General features: G+C 41.9%; 1 protein-coding gene across 2 annotated transcripts in view; it reads left to right on the forward strand.

Annotated features, from left to right (window-relative positions):
* The window catches only part of itpr3 (inositol 1,4,5-trisphosphate receptor, type 3), a 252243-nt gene that overhangs the window by 11599 nt on the left and 224294 nt on the right, over positions 1–16350 (forward strand). For both annotated transcript variants that reach the window (XM_059653417.1, XM_059653416.1), the window contains one exon: positions 3287–3357. In XM_059653417.1, coding sequence (XP_059509400.1) covers positions 3287–3357 — 71 coding nt within the window. The remainder of the gene's footprint in view (positions 1–3286; positions 3358–16350) is intronic.

Genomic DNA, 16350 nt, shown 5'->3' on the forward strand with positions numbered 1-16350 from the left:
ACCTCTTAAAACAAAACTTTTTGATCTAATGTTCGTACATTAGTAAGAGAAGTGCCCAAATTTGTATGGGCTTCATTTATTTTCACTACAGTGTCTCTTCTCCATAACACTATTTTACTAATAACCAGTTCAGCTTGCTTAAAGTCATGAAGCACAGGATGCAGGGCAGAGAAGTAGTACAAGGCTGGTGGACAATGTTAGGTATTTGAAATATGAATCAAGACTGGGATCAAATGATCTACAGGGGCAACAACTGCTTGATAAAGTAGTGAAGGTAAAAATCTTGCCATTACCTTTCTTGGTTTAGATTCCTTTACTGCGTTAATATTTAGGAAATAGTGAGGTTTTATTTTACATGAAAGAAACTTCAGAGACAATTTGATCTTAAAGGTCAAGATGACGAAAAGTGTCTGACTCAATTTTATTGAACCAAAGTTTTAAATATTCATGGTAGATTTGAGTCAGAGTTCGGGGGCAGATGATCTCTCTTTACTTGTGACCTGTTTTTTTTCTGAATTGTTTCTAGCATTTAAAATTGATATCGTTGTTAAAGAAAAGGATAACTTGAAAGCCAGAGAAATCTGTTAATTGCCATGAAAAGCCATGTGCAATTACAAGGTGTAATGACAGCTTATGATATAATAATATTACTTGGATTCTAAAGTGGACAGAACCGCATACAGCTTTAAGTTTAAACTAAAAACAAAGTGTGGGAGAAGCTCAGCAGGTCCAGGAGAATTGTGGGATAGAGAAACAGAGTTATTGTTTCAAACCCAATATAGAACATAGAACATAGAACATAGAACAGTACAGCACAGAACAGGCCCTTCAGCCCACGATGTTGTGCCGACCATTGATCCTCATGTATGCACACTCAAATTTCTGTGACCATATACATGTCCAGCAGTCTCTTAAATGACACCAATGACCTTGCTTCCACAACTGCTGCTGGCAACGCATTCCATGCTCTCACAACTCTCTGCGTAAAGAACCTGCCTCTGACATCCCCTCTATACTTTCCACCAACCAGCTTAAAACTATGACCCCTCATGCTAGCCATTTCTGCCCTGGGAAATAGTCTCTGGCTATCAACTCTATCTATGCCTCTCATTATCTTGTATACCTCAATTAGGTCCCCTCTCCTCCTCCTTTTCTCCAATGAAAAGAGACCGAGCTCAGTCAACCTCTCTTCATAAGATAAGCCCTCCAGTCCAGGCAGCATCTTGGTAAACCTCCTCTGAACCCTCTCCAAAGCATCCACATCTTTCCTATAATAGGGCGCCCAGAACTGGACGCAGTATTCCAAGTAAATATGATCCAATCTTCTGAAATGAAGAAGAGCTCTGAAGAAAAGTCATATTGGATTTGAAACAATAACTCTGTTTCTTGATCACAAATTCTGCCAGACCTGCTGAGCTTCTTCTGAACTGAAGATTAGTCATTACTGAACTCAATGTTATCTGTTTCTTTCTCCACAAATGTTGCCAGACCTGCTGAGTTTCTCCAGAATTTTCTGCTTTTTGTTTTAGATATCTAGTGAGCACAGTACTTTGTGTACAGCTACCAAATAATTGGAAAGTGTGCCCCCCACCCCCTCACCCCCATCCCAGGCTCCAAGACGACTTTCCACATCAAGCAGATGTTCACCTGCACATCTGCTAATGTGGTATACTGCATCTGCTGTTCCCGTTGTGACCTCCGCTACATCGGGGAAACCATGCAGAGACTTGGGAACCGCTTGCAGAACACCTTTGTTCGGTTCGCACTAAACAACTGCAACTCCCAGCGCAAACCATTTCAACTCCCCCCTCCTATTCCGTGGATGAATTGTCCATCCTGGGCCTCCTGCAGTGCCACAATGATGCTACCCAAAGGTTGCAGGAACAGCAACTCGTATTCTGCTTGGGAACCCTGCATCCCAATGGTATCAATGTGGACTTCACAAGCTACAAAATCTCCCTTCTCCCCACTGCATCGGAAAACCAGCCCAGCTCATTCCCGCCTCCCTAACCTGTCCTTCCTCCCACCTATCCCCTCTTCCCACCCCCATCTCCTACCTACTAATCTCATCCCGCCCCCTTGCCACGTCGGTCCTCCCTGGACTGACCTATCTCCTCCCTACCTCCTCACCTGCACTCACCTTCACTGGCTCCATCCCCACCTCTTTGACTGGTCTGTCTCCTCTCCACCTGTGTTCTCCTCTATCCATCTTCTATCCGTCTCCCCCGTCTCCCTATTTATTTCAGATTTCCCTCCACCTCCCCCATTTCTGAAGAAGGGTCCAGGCCTGAAACATCAGCCTTCCTGCTCCTCTGATGCTGCTCGGCCTACTGTGTTCATCCAACTCTACACCTTGTTATCTCAGGTTTTCCAGCATCTGCAGTTCCTACTATCCCTACTTGCATAGTAACTTGGATTACACAACAGTATGTGCCCTGCAAGTGTAACCAGTAATCCATGAAACATCTTTGTTTAGACGTGGCTAGATTTGAGATAATTGAAAAATAGCCCATGTTCTTGGTGCGATGCTGAGAAGTTGACCAACTATGCAACGTTAGGCTATTGTAAATAAATATTGACAATTGTAACAATGTGTAACATAACTGAGTAAATTACAAACTGCGTGGATGTTTCTATTTCTGATTTTTTTTCAAGAATTTAATCAGTGTGGTCTTCCTATGGAAACTGCCACCCATATAAGGTGAGCATCCATGGTAGTTAGTCCAGCAATAACATCTTCATTCACATAGTGCTTTTAATGCAGTAAAACAGTCAGGTGGGCGGTTATTTGAGAGTAAATATTTTTATTCTATTTGGATATTTTTAGTTGGAACAAAGTTAGAAAATTCAATCCAAAAGACTTAGGCAGTGTGCTTGAATGTATCTCATCCAATTTCTACATAAACTACATGGACATTTCAATTTAGTCATTGATTTAATTAAGTGAAGCACAACAATTTTAATGAAAGTTCTAATGGTGTAATTATGTTACTAATCCATTGGGTGTTTAATCATTTTACCTTGCAAAGTACTTTTAAATCATCAGATAGTAACTTTGATTTCATTTGCATACTGTCAGATTTGGGTAATCACCAACATATTGATTGTATCTGGTCCTTGTCATTGACCTGTTGAACTGTTTGTCGGTATTATTCTTTATCTAACTGCACTTGGCTTCAGAATGGTAAGGAAGCTAAATTACAATCTTAACTAACTTCTCAGTTAGATAACATGTAGCAGAAATGGATATTCTTACATATTAAAAAGTATTTATTTGTTTTTGCAGATTGGTGGATGACAGATGTGTGGTTGAGCCAGGGGCTGGAGATCTAGAAAATCCTCCCAAAAAATTTAGAGGTAAAGTTGGTTTGTCACATAACATTGCATGAAAAATAAAGGTTGTGGGTAACGTATTGATAAAAAGGCCATAAGTAGACAGAGGCAGACTGATTTCTCTCTTTGGTAACCTTTGATCTTTGATCTTAATCTTCTTGGACTTTGGGACTTGTGGCTCATTGGTAAGTGGTGTTCATTATTAAAGGAGCAAGTTGATGATCAGTCTCGTAGATATTCGTCTTCCACATGGACTAAGTAATACACACAGTAATTACGTTATTGTTCAGGCTAATGATCTAATTCAGGGGGTATCAATGCTTTAATCTCAAATCCCTCCATGTGATTTTCTATTTGTTCTTCTCACGAACGAGGATGCTTGTTTTAGTGAGACTTCTGCATCAATATTGTCACTTGCTGGATGCTACATACATCTGTTGCTATTGGCCTTCCAGGTGGCAGAGATCATAGGTTTCAAAGATGCTGTTGAAAGAGCCTGAGTGAGTTGCTACAGTGTGTCTTGTAGATCATGTACACTGCTACCACTGGAGTATTGGAGTGAATAAAGGTGGTGGATTAGGTACAAATCAGTAGTGCTGTTTTGTCCTGGTTTGTGTTGACATTCTGGAGAATGTCATCGCAGCAGCAGCCATCCTGTCAATTGGACAATATTCCATTATACTCTTGAATATGCCTTGAAGATGTTAGCAACTTTGGGAATTTTGGAGGTAAGTTACTTGCCACAAAATTTATAGCCACTTATCTGTTCATGTATATACATATAACATGGGATAGAATTATGAAAGGTGTTTAGGCACATGTTACTCATGGGTAGGATTTAAATTGTATCTGCAAACACTGTTTTTTCAACATTTGCTCCCTGTAGTTTGCTTTACACCATTCATGTTCATTATCAGGGTCACTATAGGATAGCAAGATTAGGCTTGCAGTGTGTATTCAGTGCTCCTGTGCAAATTGATGACTTTGATCATAAGCTTAGCTTATGCCTGTGGTAACAGTGAACAACTTTCAACCTTGTCCACTTTGCAATTGATCTTCACATTTTTTTATAAGCTGTAGTGTTTTCTTTAGGTTGCTTGTTTTTTGTTCTTGTTAAACTAACTTTGCAAATGGAATTCCACTGTTTGTAGCATAAGAATCCTAGTCTCAGAATTAACCTGTTGTGTAACAATGAGATATGTGACAAATGTGCTTTGGCCAATTCAAATGCTTAGGTGTTCCTAACCTTCCATTTGTCACTCTGCATTGCTGGTTTTGAAGACCAGTTTCTTAAGATTTTGTAACAACCGAAGTATTCTGAAGCTTTCTAAAACCTTCTGGTATAGTTTTTAAAATTTCAATTCAAACCCAAGAGACCTAATTTTCTCCTACACCCCAACCACCATCAATTTTACCCTTTGAACAACCAAAGTGATTGTTTCTGCCACATGAATTCCACTGAGTTTGGCGTTCAATTTAGAAACACATCAGGGACTGTAAAGGTCTCATTTTAAAGAGCAGGAAGACAAACTTTCACCCCAGTAACACCTTTCATTATCTTAGGATATGCCAAACAGCTTAACAACCAATGAACAACTTGAGATGAGTTAGGACTAATGTAATGAAAGACCAATGTAAGTAGTTAAATAAAACCACGTTACCTGCCAGATGTGAAAATTTCCTTTCCTTTCAGCCAGTGACCATGAGAATGAGTCTGTAGCCTAGAAAATAAGGCCCTCTGGCACATACTACCAATTTATTGTTTACTGAGAAAGCATAATCAAGTAACTACATCTTTTTATTGCTGTTTGACCAATCTGAATCCTAGTATTAATGCATTTTGTTTATCCAAGAATCCAGTAGTATGCTTTAAAAGAGAATTTTTCAGGTTAACCTACTTATCATTTAATTCTATTCTACTCCCATCTAGATTTTAAATTGCAATTTAATTCATGATACTTAGAAAAATACTTTTCAAATTCTGTTGCATTTAATTTATGGAAAAATTTCTTTCTTTTGCAGTTCGCTAATTTTATTCATGTCATGTATTCATCATTATCTCTCTGTAATTGCGGCAGCTCATATTCAAGTGCTTGTGTCCTTCATAAGACAAGATTGGTAATCAAAACTGCCACAGAACTGTGTTTTGCAGTCATTCAAAAACTGACATATTTTACATTAGTGCCATTATATAAATAGTGAATTTCCTGTCTTATTACTCACAGTGAGTCAGACGATATGGAAACTCATAACTAGTAGCTTTCCTTGGTGCGGAGGTAAGATGGGGTGGAGAGGGACGTAGGAGGATGCTTAGAAACATGGGAAAAGTAATTATGGCATCCTGTATATATTTTCCATGTCAAAAAGCTTGTATAATTTTCTCCACGGGATTTAATGGGGAGGGTTTAGTGGCTGCATACTGTGTTTAGGAAGCCAAGAAAGTCTTTGTAGCAATTGGTCTATTAAATCAGTAGAATTCTGGCATTAACAATTTAGACGCTGTTGGCAGTGAAAATAAATCGAAAGTATTCGGATTTTGCTTTGCCATGCAGCATCTCAGGATGCACTTGCACTGCAAATTAATGTTTGTACAAAGTATTTTCAGCTTCATGACAATGACATACTGGGTGTAAATCTGCGATCAGCGCCCGGCCTGACTCTGGAGTGATATTCCTTGGAGGTTGATCTCACCTGCTGCTTTAGTTTGATACTCAAGGAGCAGAAATCCAGCGCAAGGCCAAATCTGATCTGCAATGTGCTCAGAGAGCATCTGACTTTAATTTTGTTTTATTTTTCAGTAGGCAAGTGAGAATGTCTGCCTGCTGAACAATGTTGAAATTTTAAACTTTTCGTCGAGTTAAATAGGTTGGTTCAAGTGCCAACTAGGTGTCAGAAAGTGTACTCAGTTTCTATCTGACCAGACTGAATCTACTACTCTCGGGCAACTAATCGTTTATATAACCAGAGGAATGTAGGAAGAGAGTTCGGGCGTGGTCATGAATATTTGTAAGACACTGAATCATACAGTTCCTGACAGGAATATTAATGTATAGTAAGACACTATGCAGCAGTAAAAATGTGGAGGTCACATCCATAAAGGGTGACACCATACTGGTGATGAAGAACAAAGCACACAATGAAACATGTAAAAAAAGAGAAGAAAGCAAAATCTAAACTGAGAAAAGTGGGAGACTTGGAAACACAGTGGTCATTTTACATTAGTAAACATAAAAATATGCGAGTGTTTTATTATATTTTGTTTTCTGACCGATTCAATTCTTCTATAATGAAAAATTGCCCTCGCAGGTGGTAATTTGATTTGTTATGTCAATTTTAATATTTACAACTATACTCCAATTTCCTTAACTTTTGTTTCTACCCCTTTTATATTTGAGCTTTTCAAATACATCTCCAATTTATTTTCAAACACTGTTGTCATACAGACAACAAAAGTCAGTCCTCCTTGTTCTAATCAACATCTGACAAAGAGGTGTATTTGTAGTTTTGCTTAAAGTTGTTCAATGATTAGTTTAGGGTTCCATTGGCATTGAATTGTCAGGCAGCAGGCGTCACTCAGTACTGTCTCTCAATTTTTTATAATTTTTCAAGTCCTGGAGATTCTCACTCATCTTTGTTCAAGTGAAGAAAAGCAGCTTTTTCAAGTCTTTTTTCTTAAATGGAAGTCTGTAATCCGTGGGTGTATTTTAACAGACTATTTTTAAGTGATAAAATTCATTTGTAGGGTGGGGCAAAAATATTGTTACCGGTGAAAGGAGTTAGGAGGTAGACTGAGTTGACTCTTCTAATTGTACTTATGTTTTGATTGCTATAAATGAGTAAATGAGAATGTCATGTCATGTGTGTGCTGTGCCTGAAGGCAAGCCCTTGACTCATTGTCTCCTGATGCATCATCCTGAGCTGGTTTCCTGGCAGTTGGTGTTCCGTCATCACTTTCCAGTCTCGGAAGGGCTAGGAGGCAAGTCTCAAGTCTATCTCAGATGAAATGGGGATTGAACTTACATTGTTCGCATTAACTTGGGACAAAATTCCAGTATATCTTGTCAACTGACCTAAATATATCGCTGTGTCCCCAGAAAAAGACGGAGGAATGTTTAATGGAAGAGGAAGTGTTCATGGATGAAATTTTGGAACTTAGGGCCTAGATGTTTCTGCATTTCTAAATCAGTAAGTGCCAGTAGTTAGCAACACTGGTGCAAGGGACTCAATGTGAAAGCCACTAAGTACTGATGACATCAGATCTTTATTAGAACCAGGAAAAGGTTTTTTTCATCTGGTACCAAGTAACAATGGATTATATGTCAATGCTCATAAATCTTGACAATTTATGAAAAGATGCATTGCAATCCAGTGATCGAAAATGATTGTGTATTCACAGTGACCTTTGGTTCAATGATATTGGAAGGAAGAAATAACCTGTGTGATGTTCCAGTTTTCCATCATTATCTTCCTTCCTGATAGTGGCCATTTTTGTTATTTTCTGCTATTCCCTTACCTGAATTTTATTTTATTTCCCTAATGTCATATGGTCATTGTTGGCAAGTCAGCATTTTATTGTTTTCTTTTTAATTTGTTCAGAAATGAACATACTTTTGGAACAATGCGATTTGAACACTGGCCTAGAGTTTGGGAAACTAGCACTGTATTTATTGCCCATCACCATTTGCCCTGAAGATTATGGTGCTGATCTGCCTTTCTGAACCACAGCAGCCAACTTTAATATAGCTGACTGGTAATTAAGAGTAACCTAGCTAATGTGTTAGGTCTGACCTGTTGATTGAGCTATGCAAGTAGTGCTGGCAGGTGCAGGTCCACCTCTGACTTTCCAGTCAGCAGTGGGGCCACCACCTCTGCACTCAGTTCTGACCTACATTTCTGAACAGTGAACCCTTTGATTCCTCAGATGTCAAAGGCTTAGCATGTCATCTCATTTTGTTTGAACTCTCTAGATTCTTCAGAGTTTCTAGCTTACAGCCTAATTATTATCTTAATAAATAAAACAGAAATAATAAAACTTGGGCCACTTTTTGCAACAATTTTAAAGTGCTGGAACGAGTCATCTCACATTGTCTACACCTAGCAGCCTTGCCTTTCACCCTAACAGAAACATACTGCCTCTGGACTCTTGTTATCTCATTCTTGAAGGCTTCCCATTTTCCAGCTGTCCCTTTACCTGCAAATATCTGCTTCCAGTCAACTATTGAAAGTTTTTACCTAATACTGTAAATATTGGCCTTCCTCCAATTTAGAAATTTAACTTTTAGGACCGGCCTATCCTTTTACAACGCTATTTGATAATTAATGGAATTATGGTTACTGGCCCCAAAGTGCTCCCCCACTGACATCTCCGTCACCTGCCCTGCCTTATTCCCCAAGAGTACATCAAGTTTTGCTCCTTCTCTAGTTTGTACATCCGCATACTGAATCAAAAAAAAATTTCTTGTACACACTTAACAAATTCCTCTCCATTCAATCCCTTAACACTATGGCAGCCCCAGTCTAAAAATCCCCTACCATTACCACCATATTATTTTTACAGATAACTGAGATCTCCTTAGAAATTTGCTTCCCAATTTCCTGCTGACTATTGGGCGGCCTATAGTACAATCTCAATCAGGTGATCATCTTGTTCTTATTTCTCAGTTCCACCCAAATAACTTCCCTGGGCCTGTTTCCAGGAATAAACTCTAAGTACAGCCATAATGTTATCCCTCATCAAAAATGCTGGACGACTAGTTAAATTGAGGTTTTGGTCAAGAAAAAGAAGGAAGCAAATGTCAGGTATATACAGCAGGGATTGAGTGAATCCCTAGAAGAGTATAAAGGCAGTAGTAAGGATGGCATGGTGGCTTAGTGGTTAGCGCTGCTGCCTCACAGGACCAGAAACCTGGGTTTGATTCCAGCTTTGGGTGACTGTGTCCGTGTGGAGTTTGCATCTTCTCCTGATGTCTGCGTGGGTTTCTGCTGTGTGCTCCTGTTTCTTCTTACGGCTCTAAGGTATGCAGGCTAGGTGAATTGGCCATGCTTTATGCAGGCTAGGTGAATTGGCCATGCTAAATTATCCGTAGTGTTCAGGAATGTGTAGGTTAGGCGTGTTAGCCAAGGGAAATGCGGGGTCACAGGTGAAGGGTTGGGGAATGAGTCTGGATGGGACACTCTTCAGAGGGGTGGTGTGGTTTTGTTGGATTGAATAGCCTGATTCTATTCTATGAAGTATATTTCAGAGGGGGAAAAGGGGACATGAGATTGCTTTAGCAAATAGTGTTAGGGATAATCCAAAGGACTTCCAAATACATTAAGGACAAACGAGTAACCAGAGAGAGAATAGGTGCCCTTTAAAGATCAGCAAGGCTGCCTGTGTGTGGAACCACAGGAGATGGGGAAATACATCATTGTTTATAGTAGAGAAGGATATGGAAGCTAGAGAATTTGGGAAAATAAACAACAACATCTTGAAAAATGCTCATAATAAAAAACATAAAGGTAGAAAAATTCCCAGGACTTGATCACGTGTACCCTTGAACTTAGTGGGAAGCTAGGGAAGTGATTGCTCAGTCCCTTGCTGAGCTATTTGTATCATTGATAGCCACAGGTGAGGCGCCAGAAGATTGGAGTTTGGCTCATGTGATACCACTACTTAAGAAAGATGGTAAGAAAAAGTCAGGGAGCTATAGACTGGTGAGACTAACATCGATGGTGGGCAATTTGTTGGAGGGGATCCTGAGGAACAGGATTTGCATGTATTTGGAAAGGCAAGGACTGATTAGGGATAGTCAACATGGCTTTAAGTTTGGGAAATCGTGTCTCATTAACTTGAGTTTCTTGAAGAAGTAATGGGGAGGATTGATGAAGGCAGAGCGGTGGACGTGTTCTGTTTGGACTTCAGTAAGGTGTTCTGCATTGTAGACTGGTTCACAAGGTTAGATCACATGGAATACAGGGAGAACTAGCCATTTGGATACAGAACTGGCTCAATGGTGGAAGACAGAGGGTGGTGATGGATGGTTGCTTTGTAGACTGGAGGCCTGTGACTAGTGGTGTTCCACAAGGATCTGTGTTGGTCCACTGCTTTTCATTATTTATGTAAATGATTTGAGTGTGCACATGGGAGATATGTTGAGTAAGTTTTCAGATTACACCAAATTTGGAGGGATAGTGGACAGTGAAGAAGATTATCTCAGAGTACAAAGGGACCTTGATTAGATAAGCCAATGGGCTGAGGAATGGCAGATGGAGTGTAATTTGGATAAATGTGATGTGCTGCATTTTGGATAGGCAAATCAGGACCTTAAATGTAAGGTCTTGGGGAGTGCTGCTGAACAGAGACCTTGAAGTGCAGGTTCATTGTTTCTTGAAAGTGGTGTTGCAGGTAGACAGGACCGTGAAGGTGTTTCGTATGCTGGCCTTTATTGGTCACTGCATTAAGTATAGAAGTTGGGGGTTCATGTTATAGCTGTACAGGATATTGGTTAGGCCACTTTTGGAATACTCTGTGCAATTCTGGTTTCCCTACTAGAGGAAGGATGTTATGAAACTTGAAAGGGTTCATCAAAGGTTTACAGGGGTGTTAAAATTGTTTCAGAGATAATAGGAACTGCAGCTCTTAGAGAATCTGAGATAACAAGGTGCAGAGCTGGATGAACACAGCAGGCCAAGCGGCATTAGAGGAGCAGGAAAGCTGACGTTTCGGGCCTAGACCCTTCTTCAGGGTTGGAGGGCTTGAGCTACAGGGAGAGGCTGAATAGGATAGGATGATTTTCCATGGGGCATTTGAGGCTACGGGTGACCTTATACAAGTTTATAAAATCATGAGTGGCATGGATATGGCAAATAGCTAGGGGTAGGGGTGTCCAAAAGTAGAGGGTATCGGGTTAAGGTGGGAGGGAAAAGATTTAAACAGGATCTAAGGGGCAACATTTTACACAGAGCGTGGTCAGTGTATGGAATGTTCTGCCAGAGGAAGTGGTGGAGGATAGTACAATTACAACCTTTAAAGGGCATCTGGATGGAATTGTGAATAGGAAAGTTTTCGAGGGAGATTGGCCAAACACTGGCAAATGGGGTTAGATTAATTTATCATTCTGGTCGGCATAGATGAGATGGAACAACGGGTCTGTTTTCATTCTGTACAGGTCAATTGGATTGCAATTTTAATGACTGAAGTATCATTATTCATGGAACAGAATTTCAAAAATATGTGCACAGTTAAATAATTATTGAAATCAACATTTTAGCCTCCAAAACCGACAAACAATTTTGAATCTCCTCCTTATATTGTTTTGTACTGTGAGTTTCCTATGGGGCCAATGATAAAAAATCTTTAAATTTGTCCACAAGGTCATATAAAATATAAAAATAGCATCTCTGAAATGTTATAAAAGCTGTTTGCCCTATGCTTTTTTATTTTAACTGTTTAACGGCATGCAAAGTTTTGCTACAATTTTCTGTTGGTAATATTACATTTGGAGTTCTGTGTACAGTTTGGCCTTCTCATGTAAGAAAAAATATAATTTCACTCGCAGCAATTTAGAGAAGGGTCACTTGATTGATTGCTGAGATAAAGGGGTTATCTTGTGAGGGAAGGTTGGACGGGGCTAACCTGTATCAGTTGGAATTTAGAAAAGTGAGGTATGATCCGATTGAAATTATTTAAGATCCCAAGAGCACATGAAGGAATGCTGAGACAAAGACTAGAAAGAGAAGGCACAGTTTTAAAAAGAAGGGGGTCCCCTGATTAGATGGAATTGAAGATAATTTTATTTTTTAGAACATAGAAAAGTACAGCACAGTACAGGCCCTTCAGCCCACGATGTTGTGCCCTGGATTAATCCTAATCCAAAAATAAAATAACCTAACTTACATTCCCCTCAATTCACTGCTGTCCATGTGCATGTCCAGCAGTCGCTTAAATGTCACTAATGACTCTGCTTCCACGGCTTCCACTGGCAAAGTATTCCATGCGCTCACAACTTTCTGGGTGAAGAACCTCCCTCTGACATCCCCTCTATACCTTCCTCCTAACACCTTAAAACTATGACCCCTCGTGGCTGTCAATCCTGCCCTTGGGAAACGTCTCTGGCTATCGACTCTCTCCATGCCTCTCATTACCTTTGTACACCTTGATCAGGTCACCTCTCTTCCTTCTTCTTTCCAGAGAGAAAAGTCCGACCTCAACGAACCTCTCCTCGTAAGACAAGCCCTCCAGTCCAGGCAGCCTCCTGGTCAACCTCCTTTGCACCCTCTCCAAAGCCTTCACATCTTTCCTATAATAGGGCGACCAGAACTGGACACAATATTCCAAGTGTGGTCTCACCAGGGTTTTGTAGAGCTGCAGCAAAACCTCGTGGCTCTTAAACTCGATCCCCCTGTTAATGAAAGCCAAAACACCATGTGCTTTCTTAACAACCTTATCCACTTGGGTGGCAACTTTGAGGGAGCTATGCACTTGAACACCAAAATCCCGCTGTTCCTCCACACTGCCAAGAATCCTGCCTTTAATCCTGTATTCAGCATTTAAGTTCGACCTTCCAAAATGCATCACTTCGCATTTATCCAGGTTGAACTCCATCTGCCATTTCTCAGCCCAGCTTTGCAGACTGTCAATGTCTCGCTGAAGCCTGCAATAGCCTTCGATACTATCAGCGACACCTCCAACCTTTGTGTCATCAGCAAACATACTAACCCACCTTTCAACCTCCTCATCCAAGTCATTTATAAAAACTACAAAGAACAGAGGCTCAAGAACAGAGCCCTGCGGGATACCATTCAGCACTGGCCTCCAGGCAGAATACTTACCATCTAGAACCACTCTCTGCCTCCTGTCAGCCAACCAAGTCTGAATCCAGACAGCCAAATCACCCTGTACCCCATACCTCCTGACTTTATGAATGAGCCTGCCGTGGGGAACCTTATCGAATGCCTTGTTGAATTCCACGTACACCACATCCACTGCTCGACCCTTATCAACCTGTCTCGTGACCTCCTCAAAGAACTCAATAAGATTTGTGAGGTGTGATCTGCCCCTCTCAAAGCCATGCTGACTCCCTTTAATCACGCTATCCTTTTCCAAATAGTCATAAATCCTATCCCTCAGAAATCTTCCCAAAACCTTGCTGACCACAGACGTAAGACTGACTGGTCTGTAACTTCCAGGGAGTTCCCTATTCCCTTTCTTGAAAAGAGGAGCAACATTTGCCTCCCTCCAATCTTCCGGTACGACTCCCATGGAGAGTGAGGAAGCAAAGATCTTCGCCAGCGGCTTAGCAACCTCCTTTCTCGCTTCCCGGAGCAACCTAGGATAAATAAATTTTTATCTCAGAAGATTGTTCGTCTGGGGAACGCTTCCCCAGAGAGCAGTGAATGCAATGTCACTGAATGTATTTAAGGCTCAGTTGGATAGATTCTTGATTGAGAAGGGGTGGGGTGGGGTTGGTGCGAAGATAGATTTTAAAGCCATATTAGGTCAACCGTGAACATATCAAATGATGGAAGAGGCCCAAGGGGCTAGTTGGTCTATTCCTGCTCTTAGCCTGTAAGCATTTTTGTGTCTAATGGTAAATCTTTATGAAACTTTAAAAATTGTTGGGCTGCATGCAGTAGGGAGGTAGACAGTGGTGAGGTTACAATGATTCATTAGAATACTACAAGTTCTGAGGAAGTACAAGCATGTGACAATACTGTGTGGCAAGCACAGCAGGTTAAGCAGCATCCGAGGAGCATGAAAGTCAACTTTCCGGTTTTACACTCTTTAACGGGACTGAGGAGAGGGAAGAGACCTGCAAAATAAATCGATGGGTGGAAGGTAGGTCGGGTGGTGATAGGTGGATGCAGGTAGGGGGCGTTGGGAAGTGGTCAGCGGGAAGGTTGGGGCAAATAGGTGGTGACGAAGATGACAGGTAGTGTCAAGTCAAGGAGATGAGACGGAGGGTCGGATATGGGATGAGAGTGTCGGTGGACAGGTACTAGTTGAGAATGTGGGAGAGGAAGAAGCCGAGGGCTTTTAAGCCATCTACATGGTGGATACAAGTGTACAGGGCCTGGATGTCCATAGTGAAAATGAGGTGGTGGGGGCCGGGGAATTGAAAGACTTGGAGGAGGTGGAGGGTGTGGGTAGTGCCCTGCATGTAGTTGGGGAGTTCCTGGGCTGGGGGGAAAGGTAGGTGGAGATGAGTTCAGTGGGGCAGGAGCAGGCAGAGACAATGGGTCAACCAGGGCATTTAGTCAGGTTTGTGGATTTTTGGGACAGAGATGGAAACAGTGCAGGGTTGGGGAACAGAGGTTGGATGCGTGGGTGGGAGGTCTCCTGATGTGTTGAGGTTATTGATGGTCCTGGAGATGATGGTTTGATGAACAGACGTGGGGTCATAATCAAGGGGGTGGTTCTTACAAGCTAAAGGGCTGGCTATGGGCACCTGTATGGGTCCAAGCTATGCCTGCCACTTCATAGGATATGTGGAACAGTCCCTCTTCTGCTCTTACACTGGCACCATCCTTCACTTTTTCTTCTGCAACATTGATGACTGCGTCGACACTGCCTCATGCTCCCATGAGGGGCTGAAAAGTTAATCAGCTTTATGAACACCTTTCACTCCAAACCCAAGCTCACCTGGACCATCTCCAATACCTCCCTCCCCTTCCTGGACCTCCTCGTCTCAGCACCAACTCTATTTCAAAACCAACGACTCCCAAAGCTACCCAGACTACACTTCCTCCCACCCACCTTCCTGCAAGAAGGTGATCCCTTACTCCAAATTCCTCCACCTTTGCTGCACCTCCTCCCAAGATGGATTGTTTCACTCCTACTTGAAGTACTCCCACTTCAAGGACCGCAACATACCCACTTCCATTGATCTACAATGCCCTCAACCACATCTCTCGCATTTCCCACACTTCTGCCCTCAAACCCCCTACCCGCAACAAAAAGAAGAACAGAATCTCCCTGGTTCTCACACACCACCCCACCAATGATCCAGCGCATTATTTTCCCCCAAATCTACCACCTACAATCTGACCCTACCACCAAAGAAATATTTTCCTCCCCACCCCTATCTGACTTTCGTAGGGACGGCTCACTCTGAGACCATCTTGTCCATTCCATACTTCCCACCAACCCCACCATACCTAGCAGCTTTCCCTACAACCACAGGAGGTGCTATACCTGCCCATATACCTCCCCCTCACCTCCATCCAAGGTTCAAGACAAACTTTCCAAGCCCAACAGGGATTCACCTGTATATCCTCCAACTCGGTCTACTGTATCCATTGTTCCTGATGTAGCATCCTCTACATCAGTGAGACCAAATGTCAACTCAGTAACCGATTCATGGAGCATCCCCACGTTGTACACTATAATCAGCAACACCTTCAGGTTGCCAACCACTTTAGCTCCCTTCTCCCATGTCCTTTGGTGATATGTCCATCCTCCAGTGCTGCAATGACACCACATGCAAATTGGAGGAACAATACCTCATATCCTGTTTTGGGAGCCTACAGTCCGGTGGCCTCAACATAAGAGTTCAACAGTTTCAAAATCTCCCCGTCTCCAGACTCCTTTCATATCTAATCCTCCCTCTCATCCCCACCTCCTTGACCTGACACTACCTGTCCATCTTCCTCCCTATCTGCCCCACCCTTCCCACTGACCAATTCCACTACCGTCCACCTGCATCCATTCATCACCACCCGACCTACCTTCTGCCCAGATCTACTCCTCCTCTTGATTTATTTACCAGCTTCCTTGCCCCTCTCCAGTCCTGATGAAGGCTGTAGGCCTGAAACATTGACTTTCCTGGTCCTCTGCTGCTTCACGTGCTGTGTTCCTCCAGTTCCACGTTGCATCGACGCTGACTCTGGCATCTGCAGTTCATGCTATCTACAAGCATGTGCTTTTTTTCATTGGAACAGGAAGGATTAATGTGTAATTTGATAGACCTGTTTAAAGTGATTTGGACAGAAAAGATCAAACCAGATCATGACAGGCGATTAAATCTTGAAAGAGGT

The sequence above is a fragment of the Stegostoma tigrinum genome, chromosome 21, assembly GCF_030684315.1.
Source record: "Stegostoma tigrinum isolate sSteTig4 chromosome 21, sSteTig4.hap1, whole genome shotgun sequence".
In the NCBI taxonomy this organism is placed as follows: domain Eukaryota; kingdom Metazoa; phylum Chordata; class Chondrichthyes; order Orectolobiformes; family Stegostomatidae; genus Stegostoma; species Stegostoma tigrinum.